Source organism: Marmota monax, unplaced genomic scaffold, assembly GCF_021218885.2.
Source record: "Marmota monax isolate L192 unplaced genomic scaffold, Marmota_monax_Labrador192_F-V1.1 WCK01_AAM20220418_F8-fsc00020, whole genome shotgun sequence".
Lineage (NCBI taxonomy): Eukaryota > Metazoa > Chordata > Mammalia > Rodentia > Sciuridae > Marmota > Marmota monax.
The window spans coordinates 22347757-22367126 of record NW_026692912.1 but is presented as its reverse complement, the minus strand read 5'-3'; the positions used below and the strand labels follow the sequence as shown (position 1 = coordinate 22367126).

General features: G+C 63.8%; 1 protein-coding gene across 5 annotated transcripts in view; it reads right to left on the bottom strand.

The window, feature by feature from the left end:
- The window catches only part of Hmcn2 (hemicentin 2), a 138069-nt gene that overhangs the window by 30558 nt on the left and 88141 nt on the right, over nt 1-19370 (bottom strand). For all 5 annotated transcript variants that reach the window (XM_046451453.2, XM_046451451.2, XM_058581844.1 and 2 more), the window contains 23 exons: nt 19044-19205; nt 18247-18528; nt 17417-17584; nt 16271-16384; nt 15468-15554; nt 14538-14711; nt 13417-13590; nt 13183-13296; nt 12582-12724; nt 12083-12233; nt 10776-10994; nt 9164-9277; nt 8754-8941; nt 8311-8407; nt 7339-7500; nt 7087-7200; nt 6011-6213; nt 5329-5410; nt 3797-3928; nt 2909-3052; nt 2667-2826; nt 2454-2578; nt 1882-2065 (listed from right to left, as the gene is read on the bottom strand). In XM_046451453.2, coding sequence (XP_046307409.1) covers nt 1882-2065; nt 2454-2578; nt 2667-2826; nt 2909-3052; nt 3797-3928; nt 5329-5410; nt 6011-6213; nt 7087-7200; nt 7339-7500; nt 8311-8407; nt 8754-8941; nt 9164-9277; nt 10776-10994; nt 12083-12233; nt 12582-12724; nt 13183-13296; nt 13417-13590; nt 14538-14711; nt 15468-15554; nt 16271-16384; nt 17417-17584; nt 18247-18528; nt 19044-19205 — 3493 coding nt within the window. The remainder of the gene's footprint in view (nt 1-1881; nt 2066-2453; nt 2579-2666; nt 2827-2908; nt 3053-3796; nt 3929-5328; nt 5411-6010; nt 6214-7086; nt 7201-7338; nt 7501-8310; nt 8408-8753; nt 8942-9163; nt 9278-10775; nt 10995-12082; nt 12234-12581; nt 12725-13182; nt 13297-13416; nt 13591-14537; nt 14712-15467; nt 15555-16270; nt 16385-17416; nt 17585-18246; nt 18529-19043; nt 19206-19370) is intronic.

The window sequence follows — 19370 nt, the reverse complement described above, 5'->3', positions numbered from 1 at the left end:
AGCTTCTGTGAAGACCCCTTTCCTGGTCCCCGGATAAACCTGCGCCCTGCCCTTGCTCTGCCCCGTCCCCTCTGGCCCACCCTGCCTGTGGCCAGGGAGCCGTGTGCCCAACCCTGGCAGTGCTGGGGACCTGCCTGGGCTGTCCCCGCCCACTGCTCCACCTTCTGCCCCTCCTCTCCCACGAGCCCCTTTTGCCCGACCTCCCCTCCCAAGCCGCTCTTGTCACAGCGCAGAGATGGCCCTGGTGACCAAGCCGACCACCAGCTCGGGCCTGGCTCCTGTCGTGCAGTGGGTGTCCCTCCTGAACCCGTCTTCCTGCCTGCGCCCCTGGATCTTCTCCCCGGCTGCACCCCTTCCCTGGGTCCTTGGGGGCGTCCTAACCCAAGCAGTGGGTGCAGCCCACTCGCTCTGGGCCGGTTGAGCCAGCCCCAGCGTCCAGTGTCACCCTGCTCTGACAGTCCCCAAACGTCTATCTCCCTGAACTCCAGATGGGAGAGCAGCACTGCCGGCATCACCCTGGACCTCTGAGGAGCCCTCAGCTGCCTGGTCATCAGGATCAAAGTGGAGTCACTTTGGTCAAGGCCACCCACAGAAACAAGCCAAGGAAGGTGGGTCATGAAGGAGGGCTCTCACTCGCCACCGCCCGACAGTGACTGTCACAAGATGCTTCACCAGGAGCACCACTGCGCCCAGAACACACTTGGGCAAGACCAGCTGTCCAACAGGCCGGCGGGCACTGGGGCAGCCGAGTGCCCTTGTGGCCGCGGATCCTGTTTGGAAGCCTCGCAGGCAGCCCTCATTCTCCTTGAAAGTCCCCCGCTTTAGCCTCTTCCAGGACGCTGCCACGCAACAGGTGTTCACAGACAGGCCTCGTCACCTCCTGAGCATCTCCTCTGCTGTCACTTAGGCTGACATCCCCAGGCACTGCAGCCTGCTCCCCACAGCGCCCGCTCAGAAAACAGGACTCAGCCTCCCAGGGGACTGAACACCCCAGGTCAGACCCAGCCCGGCGAGGAGTACAGCCACGCGTTCTCTTCCGGAACGCGGAACTCCACCAGCCACTCTCCAAACACGCCTGCGACCTGCCCGTGGCCGCTGCCCTCCCCACACCACGGCTCTGACCCTGGGGGGCTGCAGTGACCGTCTGCCTTCCCAGATCTGCCCTGGGGCCCCGGCCTGCTGTCCATGCTGCAGCGAGAAGGACCCGAAAGACCCAAGCGACAAAGGGTTGATGTGAACAGGTATTTGCGCCCCGTGCTCCTGAGCACCCAGGTGCTCTTGGACCTGCTGTCCCTCTGCCTGCACCTCGTCACCCATCCTGAGCACCTGTCCCTGACCACCCTAAAATAGCACCCTCCTCGGCCCCTGCCCCTGCCCCCACCCCCAGAGCTTGCCCTGTCTATGCCTCCCCAGAGCACACACCGCTGGTGACACGTCCTTCTGTATGCTGATGTTCTGTACCTGCCTGGCCCGTGACATGCAGGGACATGGGCTGTGTCGTGCTCACTGCTCTGTCAGGGCCTGGAACTCTGCATGGAACAGTAAGCACTTCACAGGGTCACTGGATGCATGAATTGGCCCAGGCACCTTCTTCCAGAAAGCCCTCCCTGATTTTCTCCACCTGGCCAGGCTGAGTCAGGCAAGACGCGGTGCTTCTGCCCACTCTGTGCCACCCCCAGCAAGCTGTCCGAGCGCTGAGGGCAGAGGACCCTTCCTTTCCAGAGCTCCATCTGGGGGCGGGTCCCCTCTCTCTCCTCACTATCAAATCTGTCTGTTGCTACTATTTTTATTCTAGGACCCGAGCAGAAGCATTTTAAACCAAGCTACTTGCGCGTCTGGGGCCTGCAGCTGGCTGGCCAGTGGCTGAAGCCTGTCCCCTACCTGAGGGTGCGGCCAGAGCTGTGGAGGAGGGTGCGCTGGGAGAGCGGGAGGGGCAGGCCGTCCTTGAGCCAGCTCACGTGGATGGGCGGAGAGCCCCGGACAGGGCACGCCATGGTCACTGTCTCCCCCGGCCTGCTCACCAGGGTCCCTGCGCTGCCTGCTCCCTGATCAATGGTGGGAGGAACTGGGGGAGGCAGAGGAAAGACGGTGATGGGGGCCTGGGGAAAGGGGCTCCCAGGGCACCCAGGGGCCTGCCCAGACCTTCTGCCATCAGCAACCACTGTGTTGGGGGTTCCCAGAGCCTTCTGCACCCCCACGAAGGGTGAGCCACTGTGGGGCATGGCCTGGCCCCAGCCCTCTCTCGTCTCCCTTTATCCCCAGACTTGGCTGCACCCTGGGCTGGAGGGTGAGGCCAGGAGGCCCAGGAAGGTCAGAGTGGATGTCACCCAGTCTTGAACCCAGGTCTCCCTACCGGGCCCTCCTGTCGCCCTCCAGCTGCCCCCATGGGGGCCCCATGTTGGCCGGGCTGCTGTGGCCTGGGACCCCGGGGCCTGCTCCTGCCTTGCTCCTACCCAGCACGTTCACGGTGTGCAGCCTGGCGTCCTCCCCAGCCGGGTTGTGGGCCACGCAGGTGTAGGCGCCCGAGTCCGAGGCCCTGAGGCCCTTCAGCACCAAGGAGCCGCCGTCCAGGTAGAACCTGCCGCAGGGAGGCGGGGAGGGATTGCCGAGGACAGGCGCCCGTGGGCCGGAGGCCCTGCCTCCTGGGGAGGGCACATGGGCCTTACCGGAGGTGGGAGCCTGCGCCCTGGCCCAGCGGGCTGCCGTCCTTCAGCCAGGCCACGTCGGGAGGCGGCTGCCCCTCGGCCTCGCAGTCCAGCCGCACCTCCTGCTCCTCCAACACGCTGTGCTCCTGCGCGGTGCCCGAGCTCCTTATCCGGGGGGCCACTGTGACAGGGGCAGCGTGAGGCCCGGGGCCGCGGCAGGGCTACCGTGGGGGTGTTGGAGAGGGGTGGTGGGCGCAGCCTACCCAGCACGGCCACCACGAAGTCCTTGCGAGCCTCGGCCAGGGCGTTCTCCGCCACACAGGTGTAGGTGCCAGCCTGGGCCGGCTGCAGGCCGCTCAGCTGGAGGCGGCCTCCCCGAGAGACCACACCGCGCTCCATGTTGCTTTCTGCAGGGCAGAGAGGGCCGTGAGTGCCCCGCGAGCTCGTGAGCCCGTGGGGGGGAAGGCCCCGGGGCAGGGCTGCTCTTCACACGTCTCAACCTGCCTCAGCTCCTGACCGCGGTTCCTGTCAACCCCCACGTCCTTGCACAGGGACATCTCTCTCCACGGGACCCAGTGTCCAGGAACTGCTGCAGGCCCAGCTCTCACCCCACTCCCACACCTGTCCAGGCTTCTGAGCAGGTGAAGCAGCCACTCACTGACCCCACGTGGGTACCTCGCCCCCCGGGGCTCTGCTCACTAGCTGGGAGCGCATTCTCCTTCCTCCTCCCCAGACGCCCTTCCACACCCCTGCCCTGAAGCCTCTCTGGCTGCCCGCCCTGTGGTCCACCGGACCTTGTTCTCGACTGTCCAGCTGGTTTTAGCACAGAATGCCCCGCCAACGTCCTGTGCCTGACCTGGAGCCTGGGAGCCCCTGGCAGCCTCCCCCGGGCCTCAGCCTGCACTAGGCAGAGCACGTCCCTGTCTGGCGGGGGCTGACTGAGGCCCCCATGCCGGCGACCCTCCAAGCCCCCAACAGGTGAGTTCTGGGCGTTTGGGGCCGGGACCATTGATAGGAAAGACACCAGGGGAGGGGCCTCCGCACACTGCCAGCCTTGACTTGGACAAGTAAGAACATCCGTGACCACCAACTTCCCGGTGGCTTCGTCGTCCCTGCTTTGCAGCGGAATTCAGGAGGGGCAGTCCACTCACCCACGGGCATTCTGTCTTTCAGCCACGTAACAGTGGGCGCGGGGACCCCTGACACATCACAGGCTAGGACCAGCGGGCTCCCCGCCGTCTGGCTCACTGTCTCTGTCTCGGGGTTCTCAAACGTTGGGGGCACTGCAGGAACGAAGCCAGAATACCAGAGCCCTGAGGCTCTTCCTCGTGTCCGTCCTCCGGACAGATCGGAGGCCTGGAGCCCCCTCCCCTACGGTTAGGAGCTCAGAAACCTCCAGAGCAGGGACCCCCCAAACAGGCTCACTCTGCACGGCGTGGGGAGGGGTGGTTTTAGTCACACATGGATCAAGAAGCAGCTGCTGGTTATTTCAAACCATGGAAAAAGCAGCGCGCAGGCAGCGTGCACTCAGCCCCAGGGTGGTGAATGCACGGCTCCCGCACCACAGCTCTGAACCTGTGCCAGGACAGGCATCACTAATCAATCCCAGCAAGCTCCTGCTCAGCCAGGATGAAGCTGTGCACCCAAGAAGGCGTTACCAGTGGAACACAGTCACCTTGCCCTCCCACACGGAGCCCGTGCCGTCCCTGCCCACTGAGGCAGGTCAGGAGGGGCTGTGGGCCTGGAGCAGCACCCGGGTGTAAGCCATTGTCACATTCGGTGTGGCTCAGGATGGGATGCACTGGCTGCTGGCCTGGCTGAGGCTGCTGTTTGCCATCTGAGGCAGATAGCTGTGTCCCCATCCCACAGCCTGCGCCTCCTGGGCTGCAGCAGAGCTCTAGCTGAGCGCTGGTGAGTGAGGACAGCTGCCCTCCCAGCCTCCTGTGCCTGTGGGGGACAGATGCCCAGCACACACCCCGGCCCTCTTCCCTGCCTCCTGCAGGCAGGACGGGATGCAGTGTCCCCACATCAGCCACGTGAACAGGGACAGTACCCTAAGAGAGGCTGGACTAACAAGGGGGAAGGAACCTGGAGGCCCAAAGGACAGAGGAGCCGAGTGGTCCCCGCACAGACACTGTCCCCCAGGTGGCCCCCGCACAGACACCCCCCAGGGTTTGTACGGGAGGCAGACTTCGTTCTCCTTTAGTCCCCGTAATGTGGGGTTCTTCCGTCCCACAGCTAGGTCTGTCTACACCCTGACACAGCTGACCCCGAGGAACCTGGCCCCGCTCCCCGGACAGCTTGGACAGGTCCCTTCACCTCAGCTTGAGAACACATCCTGTCAAATGCCCTCTATGTTCTGCCCCAGGGCTGGGGGGACATGAGGTGCCATGCCCAGGCCTCCCACCCCGGTGCCAGGTGGCCAGCTCCTCATAGCAGGTCAGGTGCGTCCACCTCCCAGCAGCAGGCGCTGGCCCTTAGACCCTTCACCAAAGGTAAACCTGAGGGACACGGTCCCTCCATTAAGCCCCACAGAGCAGGTCCCTGGGGTCCTCTTTGGATCCTGCGAGGCCTAGTCTGTGGCACCTGGCCATGCCACCTCCTTCCAGCCATCGTCAACCTCATCCTTGGCGGCCTGGGGCTCCGGGGGCTCCTGGCCCTGCTGGCCAGGCTGGCAGCTTACCCTGGACGGTGAGGATGAAGGTGCGCGTGGCCTCCCCCGCCGCATTCCTGACTTGGCAGCTGTACACGCCCTTGTCCGACACCTGAGGCGGGAAAGGCACCTGATGCCCTGCAGCGGGGGAGGTGCCTGGGCGCCCCCACAACATCCAGGATTCAGAGACCTCCAGAGCAGGGACCCCCCAAACAGCCAGTCCTGCTTGGGCAGCCAGAGGACATGGGGGCCTCTGGCCTTTCCCAAGAGCTTCAGGAGGCCCAGGGAGGCGCAGGGCCCAGGCCCACCTCCCTGTGCAGCTGGAGCTGGCAGGAGGAGCCCAGGGTGCGTTTCCAGAGGAAGGGCCGACAGTCCACGGCAGACCCTCGAGGGTGTCTGACCACACCAGAAGGGAAGGGCCCTGGGACAGACTCCTGCAGCCTCAGACGGCCAGCCAGGAGGACTTGGAAAAACTCTTGGTCCTGGGAAACCAAGCCAGGTGGCAGGGAACGGACCTGCTCAAGGGCATCCCGGAGCCGGGCAGAGCCAGGGCTGGGGTCTGACCTCGGAGCCCGGGGCCCCTCCCAGGTCTCCCCTGGAGACTGTCACTCAGTCTGGGCTGCGCAGGTCTAGGAGGCGGGAGCCCCACACCCTGCCACGACCGCCCTCCCCCAGGCCTCCCGAGCTGGAGGTGTATGCTCATGGCTCTCACCTGCGAGGCCAGGATCTCCAGCCTCTGTCCACTCTGCAGAACCTGGGTCCGCTGTGCCAGGGCCAGGGGCTGCCGGTCCTTGTACCAGGTCACAGCCGGTTCTGGAAGCGAGTCTGTCTCACAGCTTAGGACAGCCTTGTCCCCAACCTGCACCAGGACTGTCTCCTGGGGGCTGTTGGGAGCCCGCCTAAAGGTTGGGGGAACTGAAGATAGAAGACAGCCCAGTGAGGCTCTGTGGTCTTCCCCAAGTCCTCCCTGGCCCAACCATGGGTGAGTGGCCTCTGGAGGCCCATGAGGGACATACAGTGACTCCACCCTGGTGGCTGGTGCAGACCCAGGGGAGCTAGGAAGAGAACCCAGAGCAGCACCCTCGGACCTGCTGGATGGCCAGAGAGAGCCTCTTGCCCTCTCTGGGCCTCAGCCTCCGGGATGGGGTGGGAGGAGACAGGAACAGCCCTCCTGGGCTCTTTCCTGTAAGAGCAGCCCCCAGTTGGGGCAGAGACCTCCAAGGGGTCCCAGCCAGCCCCCCCCCCCCCGTCTCTCTGGCTGAGGAATGCAGAAGCCCCCTGCCTGCACATAGCAGGTGGGCACAGGCAAATGAAGGAGCTACAGAGCTACAGAGAACCTTCCAGTGAGTCCTGGCTTGTGACACCTTGGGCCAACTTTCCCCAGGAGGATTCTAAAGATAAGGAGCCTAACAAGCCCCAGGCCAAGAATCTCTTGAGACCAGAGAAGGGCCTCCCACCTTGACCATCACGGAAGCCCACCACGAGCCCCGTGCTGGGTTAAGTGCTGTGTGCATCATAAAACGGTCACTTTACAGATGAGAACTCTGGGGCTCAGAGAGAGGGAGCAATTTGCCCAAGGTCACAGAGCAACTGAACACGCAGCTGAGATTCAAACCCCAGTGCATCCAACTCCCAAGGCTTTGGTCTTAACCTCCATGCTAGACCGTGCCACCTGGGTCCTCGCCCTTCAGGACGGGGGGCCCAGCTGCAGATAGTGCCAGCTGCCCTCTGCTGCACTGCTGCCGGGGTTGATGGAGCACAGGAGAGGCTGCGCGGGGCAGTGCCTACCCAGCACGCTCAGCTGCACTGCTCTCTGGTCGCGACCAGCGGCGTTGAGGGCTTCACACAGGTACGTCCCAGAGTCCGACTGCTGGACCCGCGCCAGCCGCAGCGTGTGGGTGCCTGCAGAGGAGTCAGTCCTGGCGCCAGCCCCCAGGGACTGTCCCCCAACCCCGACCCCTCCCGGCTGCACAGCCCTGCCCTGGGTTGGAACAGCAGCCGCCACAGCCCAGAGCTGGGCCCAAGCCTCAGTTTACCCACCAGGCAGGAGGAAAGCATCCTCCCCCAGGGAGAGGGCCTGGCCGTCCTTGTACCACGTGACCTCGGGGCTCGGGTGTGCGTGGACTTCACAGGGGAGAGAGACGCTGCTGTTGAGGATGGTGGTGACCTGCTCCGAGTTCTGGCTTGTGATTCGTGGTGGGACTGTCCCCATGGCCACCGGGATAAAAGACAGACATCAGAATGCACAGGGACGGGGGCAGAGGGCCAGCAGGTGACACACCGAGCTCTATCAAGCTCCTGGGGTTTCCTGCAGCTCTGTGCAGAACCTCTGTGGGTCCTAGCTACTGTCCACATGAGCACACTGAGGCTTGGAGATCAGAGAGGGACAGACACTCTTCCAAGCCCACACAGCTGTCAGTGGCAGAGACAAAATTCCTGTTCAGCCTTGGGTCCGTGACCTTGAGTGCTCAGCACTGCCCGCTTCGCTCCTGAGGCCACAGCTGTCCCTGCATCTGAGCTGGGAGAATGTAGACTGAAGAATGCAGACTCATCAGGAAGCCCCACGCCCTCACCGCCTGCCTCTCCAGGTGTTTCCACGGGTGAAAGCCAGGCTCAGCCCCACTCAGCTGAAGGCCTGGACCCAGGAGAACACTCAGCTCTAGGCCAGGTATACAGTAGGTGCTCAAAAATAGTGCTGTAAGGGGGCTGGGGTTGTGGCTCAGAGGTAGAACCTCGCCTACCCTGTGTGAGGCACTGGGTTGGATCCTACAATAAAGATCTTGTGTCCACCTGTAACTAAAGATAAACCTAAAGAACTGGTGCTGTCAGCCCGGGGAAGAGCCGTCCCCCAGCTGCCTGACAGCTGCTCAGGACCATCTAGGGATGGCCCCAAACGCTCCCTGCTCAGGACATAGCTGGTGTCAGGCTGGGATCCCTGAACTCTGAGAGCAGGTCCCAGAGGCCCCGCGGGAGGGACAAAGCACTGGCAGGGCCACCGGTGCAGCCGCTCACCTTGGACCCTGAGGGTGAAGAGCTTCTCTGCAGAGCCTGCCTGGTTCTGGGCCACACACATGTAGCTGGCAGCGTCGGCCACCTCTGCCGTAGACACCTGCAGGTGCCACAGGCAGGTGGCTCTGGTGGGAGCTGGAGGCAGGCCCCTTGACCTCCCCGCCCCGCCCTCAAGCTGCTGTGAGGCCCTGTCCTTGCTGCCCCATAGCAGCAGCAGGTGGCCCATGGAGACCAGGAGGACCCCTGTGACGCCCCTCCATCTGGGGCTTTGTGTGACACTCTTTCTGTGGCACAAGGTTGGTGTTGGGCCCTTCTCTGTAGCAAACTGGATGTGGGCGGCTATGGGGGGGCTGCACCTGTCTGGACACTGGAGGCTGAGAGTGCCCCCTGGAGCCTAGGATCCTAGGTGACACCTTTAACCCGGGGGGGGGGGGTCCTGTATCCACCTGCAACACGTGTCCATCCTCTAGGACCTGCAGCCGTGGACTTGGGGAAAAAGGCAGCCCGTTCTGGAGCCACGAGAGGGTGGGCGGGGGGTTGCCCAGGGCCGGGCACTGGAGGCTGACGCTGCTGCTGGCGTTGACGGTCACCTCCTCCACCAGCTCCTCCGTGTCACCCAAGATCACAGGTGGGGCTGGGTGGGGGAGAGAGGGTGAGGAGCGGCTAGGCTCCTGGGCTGGGGTGGGCCTGGGGCTGAGGGCAGTGCCTGGGGCTCCTGTGCCTGCTCACCAAGCCCTCCCAGGAGGCCACAGCTCCGAGGGTGAGCGGTTCTGCTGGCTCAGGCCCCACTGGGAACTCGGGCGACCTGGCCCTGCAGAGGGAGCCCCAGCCTGCAGCCCCCCACCCCTGCACTCACTCAGCACCAGCAGCTCGTAGTGCAGCCAGTCCTCGCCCACCTCGTTGGAGGCCTTGCACGAGTACCTCCCGGCATCCTCAGCCCGCACCAGGGGGATCTGCAGGATCCGGCCTCCTGCAGGGACACAGGGCAGAGGCCTGGGCTGGCCGCGAGCCCCACCCGAGAGCGAGGAAGCTGCTCTCTCCTCTGGAGGGGGCCGAGGACAGTTCCCACTCCCGCCTCATCTGTGCAATGGAGAGAATCAGGTCCGAGGGCAGCTCACGGCTTGCTGGGAGCCGGGACCCAGGGCGCTGGCGCTGTGGGGCTGCGCCGTCCACCTTAGACAGGAAGACAGGCTCCCAGCGGCGGCCAGCAAGAAAGCAGCCGCTCCAGGCTCAGGTCTGTGGCTGTGTGGAGCTGACCCCTCCCGAGGACGGCAGGGGACGGGCAGCAGGTTAATGGCCCAGGAGATGCCCGGGAGGCAAGGCGGGCAGACGCTGGGTCTGCAGCAAGTTGGAGTGACCAAGAGCCAGCACTCTCCATTGAGTGCCAGGGGACAGAGCCCGGAATGACAGGCAGCTCCCGGGTTGAAGTCAGTTGAGTTTGAGGTCAGGATCAGAATTCAGGTCATTGTCTTATGACCACCACCATGACATGCTGAGGATTAGGGTCAGTGGCCAGGGTCAGAGGTCAGTGCTGGGGTTGGAGGTCAATGGCCAGAGGCAGGGTCAGTGGCTGGGCCTGGGTTCAGTTGTCAGTTGGGATTGACCTGTGGCCAGGATCTGCATTAGGGACGAGAATGTGACTGAGCCCACTGAGCACTAGGATTTGGAGCTGGTGTCCAGGTCAGAGGCCAGTAGCAGGTTAGGGGATTGTTACAGGGATTTCAAATAGGAACCAGGGACTTTGACTAAGCATGGCCTCTCCCAGAGCCTAGGGAGTCCTCCTTCCTTTTGAAGGGCCAAAGTACAAACCTCGTGTGGCTTGCTCATGGTCAGCCATGCGACTGACCATGCGCCCAGCAGCCCACTGCTGCCCAGACCCAGCAGGACACAGCACACATGCTAAGCTGGGAAATCGTCCAGTCTCCCCTGCCATGGACCACAGGGCCCTGCCCCTCGGGTACCAGCTGGCTCCTGGCCCACCCAGGGGAGCCGGATGACTGTCCAAGGGAGCCATAGGTCTCAGTTCCATCCCCTGGGACTTTTAATTCAAAGTCATCCAGAAAAGTGATCACAAAATAAAAAAGTTCATTTGAAAATTAAATAACCTTAAATAAACGTATATTTGAGGTGGTAAAAAGAAAAAGTAATCCTCATGAGTCGTGACCCAGCAAGAGCCTCCTCGAGGTTGTGGGCTGAGCCCAGCTGAGACCTTAGGTAAAGGACCACAGAAGAGGGAGGTGCCACTTCTGCTGATCACTCCAGGTCATTCGGGATCCTGAGGCCAGAGGCGGGCACGGCCCAGAGTGGCAAGCTCTGCGCTAAAACCTGCGGCAGACAGTGACCAGGGCTGACCCTGCCAGCCTGCTACAAGCTGCAGCCAGCGTCCCGAGTGGCCACACACCTCATTCCAGGTCACACAGCAGGTGGCTCACAGGAGAGCCCCAAGCTTCTCTCAGAGGCCTGCCTACCTTGTAGCACAGCGACGCCATCCGTGGCCGAGAGGGGCTGGTCCTCCCTGTACCAGGTGAGCTCGGGGGGCGGGATGGCATTGGTGTCGCAGTACAGGTAGGCTGGGTTGCTCTCCACAACCTCCCGGTATTCCGTCACCCCACCCAGGGCCTCCTCCTCGCGGGACAGGATCTCGAAGGGTGCATCAGCCTCTCCTACCTTCTGGAACATGGGGGGCACTGGGTGGGGAGACAAAGCCGTTGGGAAACACGGCAGGGGGACTGCACCTCTGCCCGGAGAGTCCCGCCAGCCGCAGAGACACAGAATCGCCTTGGGTCAAGGTCTTTGTTAAATGCACTCCCTCCTTGGCTGGTGCTATTGAGCAGCTACTCTGTGCTGGGCGCTGGGTAGTGCTGGGGCCTAAGGAGCTCGTGTCTGAGGGGCTTGAAGACCCCTGGGGACGCAGAAGTACCGTCTAGGGCAGGAAGCCGATGCTAAACTTCAGCCAGCATTTAACCGCCACAGAGGCCCAGACCATCAGATTTCAGGACCAGAATGGGCCCAATGTCAGCTGTTTTGTCACCTTCATTTGGCAAAGGATGAGACTAAGGCTTGGAGGGCACAGCCAGCCCAGGTCATGCAGCCTGTTGACAACGGAGCCAGGGTGTGGGGCCCGGGGGCCAGCAATGAAACAGGGTTGTTCCTCCTGCCAGGCCACTGCCCGAGCATCCAGCAAAACCTGGCCCATCAGCAGCCCCACGGGCCCACCAGCCTCCCTAGTTTCCTGCCTGAGTCTCCCTGCCTCCCGGCCTCCCTGCCTCCCAGCCTCCCCACCTCCCTGTCTCCCTGCCCGCTTCTCTCCTTCCCTACATCCCTTCCTCTTTACTTTTTTCCCAAAGGAAAACATCATTCACAAAAGCGGAAAGAACACGAGGGCCGTGAGTGCCCGTGAGCAGCTCCCGCGTTGCCGACTCGCGGCCCTAGGCTCACTCTCAACCTGGACGTTGGAACCAGATCCCCGGGCTTCCTAATAAAGTGAGGGGCATCTGCAGGGGTTGGGCCAGGCTTGGGTTCACCAGATCCAATCCAGCTCTCCTTAGTTCTGTGCCGGGCCGGAGCCCTGGGCTCAGGGCCTCGTGCCCAGCGGTGGCGGGCCGGGGTGGCGCGCTGCTGCCTGGGGTTGTTGGGATGGGGGCGGTGCCTGGTGGGCTCCCTTGCCAAGGGCTGGTGCTCCATGCTGACAGCTGCCCCAGGGGTCGCACTGGGGAACAACAGGTCCCTCACCCTGCTGGCCACCACCTACCCCTGCCCCGCGGGCCACGCTCACCCTGGATGAGCACGTTGAAGTCCTGGTCATCCTCCCCAGCCACGTTGGTGGCCACGCACAGGTATCGGCCGGAGTCGGAGACCTGAGTGGGCTGGATCTGGAGCAGCCGCCCCTCCCCTAGGACACGGAGGCGCTGCCCGGGGGCCACGGGCTGCGGGGACAAAGGGGTTACAGAGATGGGAGATGGGGGCAGACAGCACCCAGACAAGGGTGCTTACATCTTAATAAAACACCTCACAGACGGATGGGGACACCCTGCAACTTGGTGAAACCAGATCCACATTAATAAAAATTGGAAAAGAAAGAAATGGGCAAGAGGAGTAGGGTCGCTGCTCCTGAGACATCCCCACCCACCGGGAACTGCGTCTATACCAAAATAGACAGGGTCCATGTGCCCGGGCCAGCTCGGGGGCCCTCTGTTTTCTGGGCTCTTTTCTGGAAGATTCCAAGCAGAGCCAGTGGGACCCCCGGTGAGGGCCCGCCCGGCCCGGCCACTCACCTGCCCGTCCTTGTACCAGCTGATGGAGGGTGGGGGCGCGGCCCAGCACTGGCACTCCAGGGTGAGCGTGCTGTTCACCTTGGCCTTCACCTCCTTCACGCTGACCGCCCCCAGGGGGTCGTCTTTGGAGATGGAAGGGGGAACTGAAAAGCCAGGGTGCAGGGAGTGAGTGGCCCTGGGGGGGACACCCCGCTCAGCCTGGTCCCGGGGCAGCCCCTGAAGCAGGCCTTGGGTGCTGCTCTTTGGGGGGCAGGGAGAGGGACCCTGAGGTCGACCCACTCATGGGCCACCTGCCATGGCTACGGGACAGGGAGGTCTAAGGCAGGGGACTCCTGGGGCAGCTTCGGATGTCCTTCTGGAAGGTCTGAACTGCAGGGCCTCTGGTTACACTCACAGCAGAAGTGGCCGGGGGAGGCCAGGAGTGCCCATGGCCCAGGTCCTACCCACTCCTCCTGGGTCCTCAGTGCCACAGTGGGGAAGCACGGGTCCCCACAGCAGCCTGGTGCCCATCAGAGGAAGGTGCCCTGGGTGTCAGGCAGGGCCCTGGGTTCGTGGGCAGCCTTCTGGCTGCCTAGCCAGTGTCCCCGCGTCCCAGACTCACTGAGGACCTCCACGTGGTAGTTCTTCATGGCCTCCCCGAGTTCGTTGGTAACCACACAGGTGTACTGACCGGCGTCCTCCTTCTGGGCATCCAAGATCTGCAGCCCTTGGGTACCTGCTCAGGGGACAGCGGCCAGGGTCACCCGGCAGCCACACCTCACAACGGCTCCTTCCTCTGACCCAGCCTCGTGAGCCGTCACCTGTCCCCTCACTCCCTGCTCCCAGGGGGTGGTACCTGGAAGCAGCTGGATGTTCTTGGAGGCCTCAAAAGGGACCCCGTCCTTCATCCAGGTGATGTTAGGGGAAGGGAAGGCCAGCGCCTCGCAGATCAGGGAAATGGGGTTGTTGATAATCACGGTCACCTCTTCATCTGCACTGTCCTCCGTCACTCCCAGGATGCTGGGAGCCACTGGGGGTGGGAAGGGACCCATGAGCACAGATCCCCAGCCATGGCCCCGAGGACCGGGACGGCCTCGAATCCTGGTTCTCGGCTTTGGTGACACTGTCATTTGCGCTATACCAACAGGACAATGAGACTCAGAGGAGCCACACTGGAGTGCCTGGTGTCCAGTTCAGGCCTGGCGTCCAGCACCAGACTCTCCAGCAGTGAGCAGCCACCAGGGAAGGGGATCATTTCTGCCTGGGTCCCCCGGAGCGCCCCTCATGTAAGCACACAGTGCACAAGTGATAGCCGAGCCAATCTGCCAACACCTGAGGTGGCTCATTTGGGGGGTAAAATGGCTGCTGCTCATCCCCCCGAGGTTCTGGGCTTGCTACGCAGCCTTGGCAGAGCCAGGCCACGGGAGGAGTGACTTTGGCGGGCCCTTGGCGGGCAGGGGCGGGCAGGGCAGGAGTCTTGGTGGCGGGATCATTCAGGGCGGGAAGCAGGACAGGTCGGTAACCACATCCCTCACCGTGCACTGACCGCGCCCCTAGAGTGCCTACTAAGTGAACCCCACCTTCTCAGTCTGTGCCCCTCCCAGAGCCAGGGAGAGGGCGAGGGAGCGCCCCTGCAGGGCTGAGAAATTCCCTCCTTGAGCCCCAGGGGCTCTTCCTTCCACCCGGAAGCAGATTTTTCAAGGGAGCCAAGGCCTGACTCTTGGTTGATTCTCCCCTCCAGCCTAACAAGACAACAGGTGCTCACTGCCCTCGGGGGACAGATGCCTGGCTGTGAGCTCACCGGCCGGACCCTGGCCTGAGCCCAGAGCTTCATCTGGGACGTGGGACGACACCTCTCCCCTCCAGCGTGGTTGTAAGGACTGAGCCGAGCGCATGGCTCATGGCCAGTGTCTATTCACCCCACTGTCACTGTGTAGCTCCCTCCACCACCCCCTGGCCAGGGGCCTCCGAGCTCACCCAGGACACTAAGCTGGACGTGCTTGGTCTTCTCCCCAATGCTGTTGGCTGCCACGCAAGAGTAGTGACCGGCACTGGACAAGCTGGCCTGCGGGATCTGCAGGAGGGCTGCATCGTCTCCACCAGCCAGCGGCCGCCCGTCTTTGAACCACGTGACCTTGGGTGGGGGGTGGCCTGCGTGCAGGGCAGAGATCGGGACCATTCAGCAAGATCTGACCAGGGTGGCCTCAGGGGTCAGAGGATGCTTCCGGATAGGGCAAGGGACACAATTCTCGTCCAGGTCTACAGGCCAAGAAGCAGCAGGAAACCAGCGGACACCAGGCCTGGCGGGAGCCCTTCCTCCGGGACTGGCTCCCTTTTCCTACCCAGGAGTGGGAGGGATGGCCTGGTACAGTTGGGCCAGTTGGAAGGGCAAGTTATTCCTGCATTCCTCCCTTCATCCACCCCTCCATCCACTGACCTGCTCCCTGCCCACCCACCCACCCACCTACCTGCCTACCCACCCACCCATCCGTCCCTGAGTCCATAGGCACTAATGGGAGCCTACTCTTCCAGGCACTGGGGAAACCACGGTGACAAGGAGTGGGGTCCCTAAGGAGCTCAAATGTCACAAGGCCACTATGGTCTCCTGTGGTGGCTGCTGAGGCAGAGAGGCCCTGGCTCTGTGGGGGCCTAAGGAGGCATTCTTCTGGGTGCACAGGGCCAGCCGTAGACTCCCATGGAGGGTCCTGGAGGCTGAGACCAGTAGTCAGGTACGGGGTGGGGGCACATAGGGCAGAGTCAGTGAGTGCAGAGGGGCAGGGGCGAGGCACAGGGGCCAAGGTGCAGAGAGGCCAAGTGAGGGCAGCAGGGCGGGGTGGCGGTTCCATCCAGGACCCTCCCTTCCAAGGCCCACCCCGCATCCTGGCCTAGCACATGGCACAGCCTTACCCGTGGCATTGCACGTCAGCTGGGCTGTCTGTCCCTCGGTGACCCTGACCACCTCCTCCAGGTCCTCATTCTCAATGCTGGGAGGAACTGGCAGGAGCAGGGAGACAGCGAGCTACAGACAGGGCTGGCCCACTCCGGCTGCAGAAGCTCAGAAGTGGAGGCCGAGACCCCAGGGCCATGGCTGGGAATTTGCAGTCCCACCCGGGCTGCATGGAATGATGGACAGGTCACTGAGTCTGGGCCCAGTGGGTCCTGACTGGCCTCTTGGGCCTCAGAATCTCCATTTGTTCACCAGTGAGAACCATCACAGATCAGTCTGTGAGGAGGCCGAGTATTCAGAGAAAGCGCTGGCGCCAGCATTGCCAAACCGGTTACTGCCAAGAGAAGGCTCCTTGCTGCAGGACTTATCAGAATCTTTACTATGCAGAGCCCAGGGCTCTCCTCTAGTTTCCCTATCCCCTCACATCTGGGAAGGGAGTCTGATACACATTGCTGCTGCCTGAAGCACGTCCCAGAGCCTCTGTCACAGGCCCTGACCAGAGAAGGCAGCGAGGGCAGGGTGGAGAACACACGCCCCCTTCCACTTGGGGTTCGTTGCTGGGATGTGCTGTGGCAGCCTCAGAAGGAGGCTTTGATCTGTTTTGCAGGTTGGGGGGGAGCCCAGGGCCTCCAGCCTGCAAGGCAGGTGCTCTGCTAAGCGCTGCACCCCAGCTCCGAACAGAGACCAGGAAAGCAAGGCGCGGCCTCTCCCTCCCCCTGCCTGCCCCGGGAGCCCCAGGAAGCAGGGTAGGGCTGCCGCGTACCCAGCACCTCCACGCTGAAGTTCCTCCGCGCCTCCCCAGCCTCATTGTTCGCCAGGCAGGAGTAGAGGCCTCGGTCCCGTTCCTGTGCCTGCGTCCTCTTCAGCATCCAGCCACCTGGGGAGGGAGGCTGAGGCTTGGCAGGGCTCTGCGCTGCCTCCTGCCCGCCCCAGGGGCCACGCAGGCACTGTGATGAGAGCCCACGCCTCGGCCTCGCTCGCTCGGGCTCGGAGTCCGTGCCCCAGCCAGGGAGGGAAGCCGGCATGGAGCCGCCTGGATATCAGACATGCTCCAGAGCAGGCTCAAGCACCCTGTCCTGCAAGAGGGCTCCCTCGCCTGGTCAACACTGGCTCTGGGCTGGGGCCGAAGGCACGGAAACTTCAGACCCCATTTTATTCTGTCAGCACAGAGACCTTCTCCTAGGGAACCACAGTGATGGCATGTGTCCTGGTGTCCTGGGCACCCGCCCTGCTCCTGCACCTGGGCAGACATCACTAACGGATGGCCACGCTCCTTCCCGCTGGGCCCAGGTGCAGTTCCTATCTGCACAGTGTATCTGGCATCCGCCACCAAATGCCAGCAGCCACGCCCAGGGGAGGCACTGCGATCCCACATGGACAGGTCCTGAAGTCCCTGAGAGACCTAGGTGGGACCCTGCCTCCTCGTGGGCCTCAGAACCTCCATTTGTACACCAGTTAGAGCCCTCACGAGCCTATCTGTGAGGAGGCCGAGTATCAGCGTTGCCACAGCGTTCTCACTGCCTGCAGGACGTTCTGTGTCATCGTGAGACATGACATGCTTCCTCGCTGCAGGACATATCAGAGCCTTTACTAGGCAAATGTGACCCTGGAGTCTCTGGGAGGGGAGGGGAGCAGAACAGGAGGCCTTTTGTTTTTTAGTATTTAGTTTTAGGCGGACACGACATCTTTATTGTATTTTATGTGGCTGAGGATCGAACCCAGGGCCTCACGTGTGCCAGGCGAGCGCTGTACCCTGAGCCACAGCCCAGCCCCCAGGAAGCCTTTTCCAAACCTATTGGCGCTTTTCCCTGGAGCACCACACCTGACCTCAGGGCTGGAGGTCATGGGCCTGCAGTGAGTGGAGGCCGAGACAAGGGTGACAAGGTCACAATTCTGGCTGGTGCCTCACCTGCCAAAAGGTAGGTGTCCTCCCCAGGGTCGATGGGCTCCTCCTCTTGGAACCAGCGGACGGCTGGGGGCGGGACCCCGGTGGCTTCACAGAGCAGCGTCAAGGGGCCATGCAAGGCAGTGGTGACGTTGGTCAGCAGGTCCGAGTCTCCCACAAGCTCTGGGGGCACTGGGCCAGAGGGGGGCCGGGTTCAGGACACAGGCGGGGCCGGGCGCGCCCCCCCACCCTCTCTGAGCCTCTGCAGCCCTCAGCCCCCCTTGAGGGTGCGAGGAGGGGCAGGGGACAGGGTCTGAGCCACTGCCACCCAAGCGAGCTGGTGGTGGCCTGGCTGGGCTCTGGGCAGCTTCCCCAGCCCTGCAGAGGGCGTCCAAGGGCCCAAGGAGCCGGCACAGAACCCCGTCCAGCGCCCGGAAGGCGCAGAGCTGCTGGTCTGGGGCCTCGCACAGCTGAGCCGGCTTCCCGAACCCACCCCTTGGGCTGAGGCGGCAGACTGCGGCCTGGAGGGGTCTGTTGGCAAAGGAAGCCCCCTCTCCTGGCCAGGGGAACCCGGGGAACCGGGGAACTGGGGATACCTGGCATCCCGGGGCTGCCAGGGGGCATGGCCAGAGGGAGTCCTCCCTAAGCCACCCCTGCCCACCCCTCCCGGCTCCACCCTGAGTGTATACAGCAGGAGCTCGGAAAATGACAGGGTGAATGAGCTGCTGCAGCAGCCCCCCGCCTGGCCACGGGGACCAGCTGGGGACGCCCCAGCCCAGGGCCACGGGCTGCGGGGAGGAGGACTGTCCCCGCTGTCCGCCCGCCCACCCTCCTCCGCGGCTGCCGGTCCTCACCCAGCACCGAGAGCGTGAGCCTCCTCTCGGCCCTCCCCGCCACGTTCTCAGCCACGCAGCTGTAGTGTCCCGCCTGGGCCGCCCGGGCCCGCTCCACGTGCAGGCGGTGGCCCTGGTTCTGCAGCTGTAGGCCAGGCTCAGCTCCCAGGGGCTGGCCGTCCCTCTCCCAGGTCACCGTGGGCGGGGGGTTCCCCGTGGCATTGCACTCCAGGCTGGCCTCCCCGCCTTGGACCACGGGGACCAGCGTGTGGGGCTCCCGGGGGCCGGTGATGTGCGGGGGCACTGGGGGGGAGGAGGCACATGGAGGAGAGCGGCCGGGTCGGGGTGCCCAGCTCCTGCCCTGACCTGGGACACGAGGGCCTGAGTTCTCTCCTGTACTCCCGGCTGTGTGGCCTTGGCCCGCTAAGCTCACCTCTCTGGGCCCTTTCCATCTCGACTACAAGGTGAGGAAATATCTGCTGCCAGCTCTCCCGCCCTGGGGACCCTGGCAGGTTTACCCCGGGAACAAGGGCACAGCACAGCCCTTTAGGGTCTGTGGGCTTCCTTCCTCAGATGCCCGGGGCTTCCTTCCTCAGATGCCCGGGGCTTCCTAGGGCTTGGACAGCCGTGGACTGGCCAGGCCTGGGACCACTCCAGGGCCGGGTTTCTCCCCAGCTGCGGAGCAGCCTTGGGTGACTTTCCAGGCCTGGGGCCCCTCACTGCACGCTGTGCGGTGAGCAGGTGCTGGCCGCTGGGCCGCCCGCCCGGTGTCCACCCCGGCCCCCCCCCCGCCCCTGCCCGCCGCCGGCGCAGCTCACCGAGCACCTCCAGCTGCTGGTCCTGGCTGCTGCTCCCCGCGGGGTTGCGGCACTCACAGGTGTAGGTCCCCGCCTGGGCCTGCAGGGCCGGCCCCAGGTACAGCAGCCTCCCCACTGCCAACGCCTGCCCCAGGCCAGGCCCCTCCCCGGGCAGGGGGCGACCTGCAGGCAGGGAGAGGAGCCTGGTCCAGGGCACTTGTGGGACCCCGTCCCCAGAGCGTGCCCTCCCACCACTGTCCCGGCTCCGGCTCACCCTCAAGCATCCACCTGGTGACACCCCTCCCCCTCCCCGGAGCCTGCGGCATCCCACGGGACTCCCACCTGGCC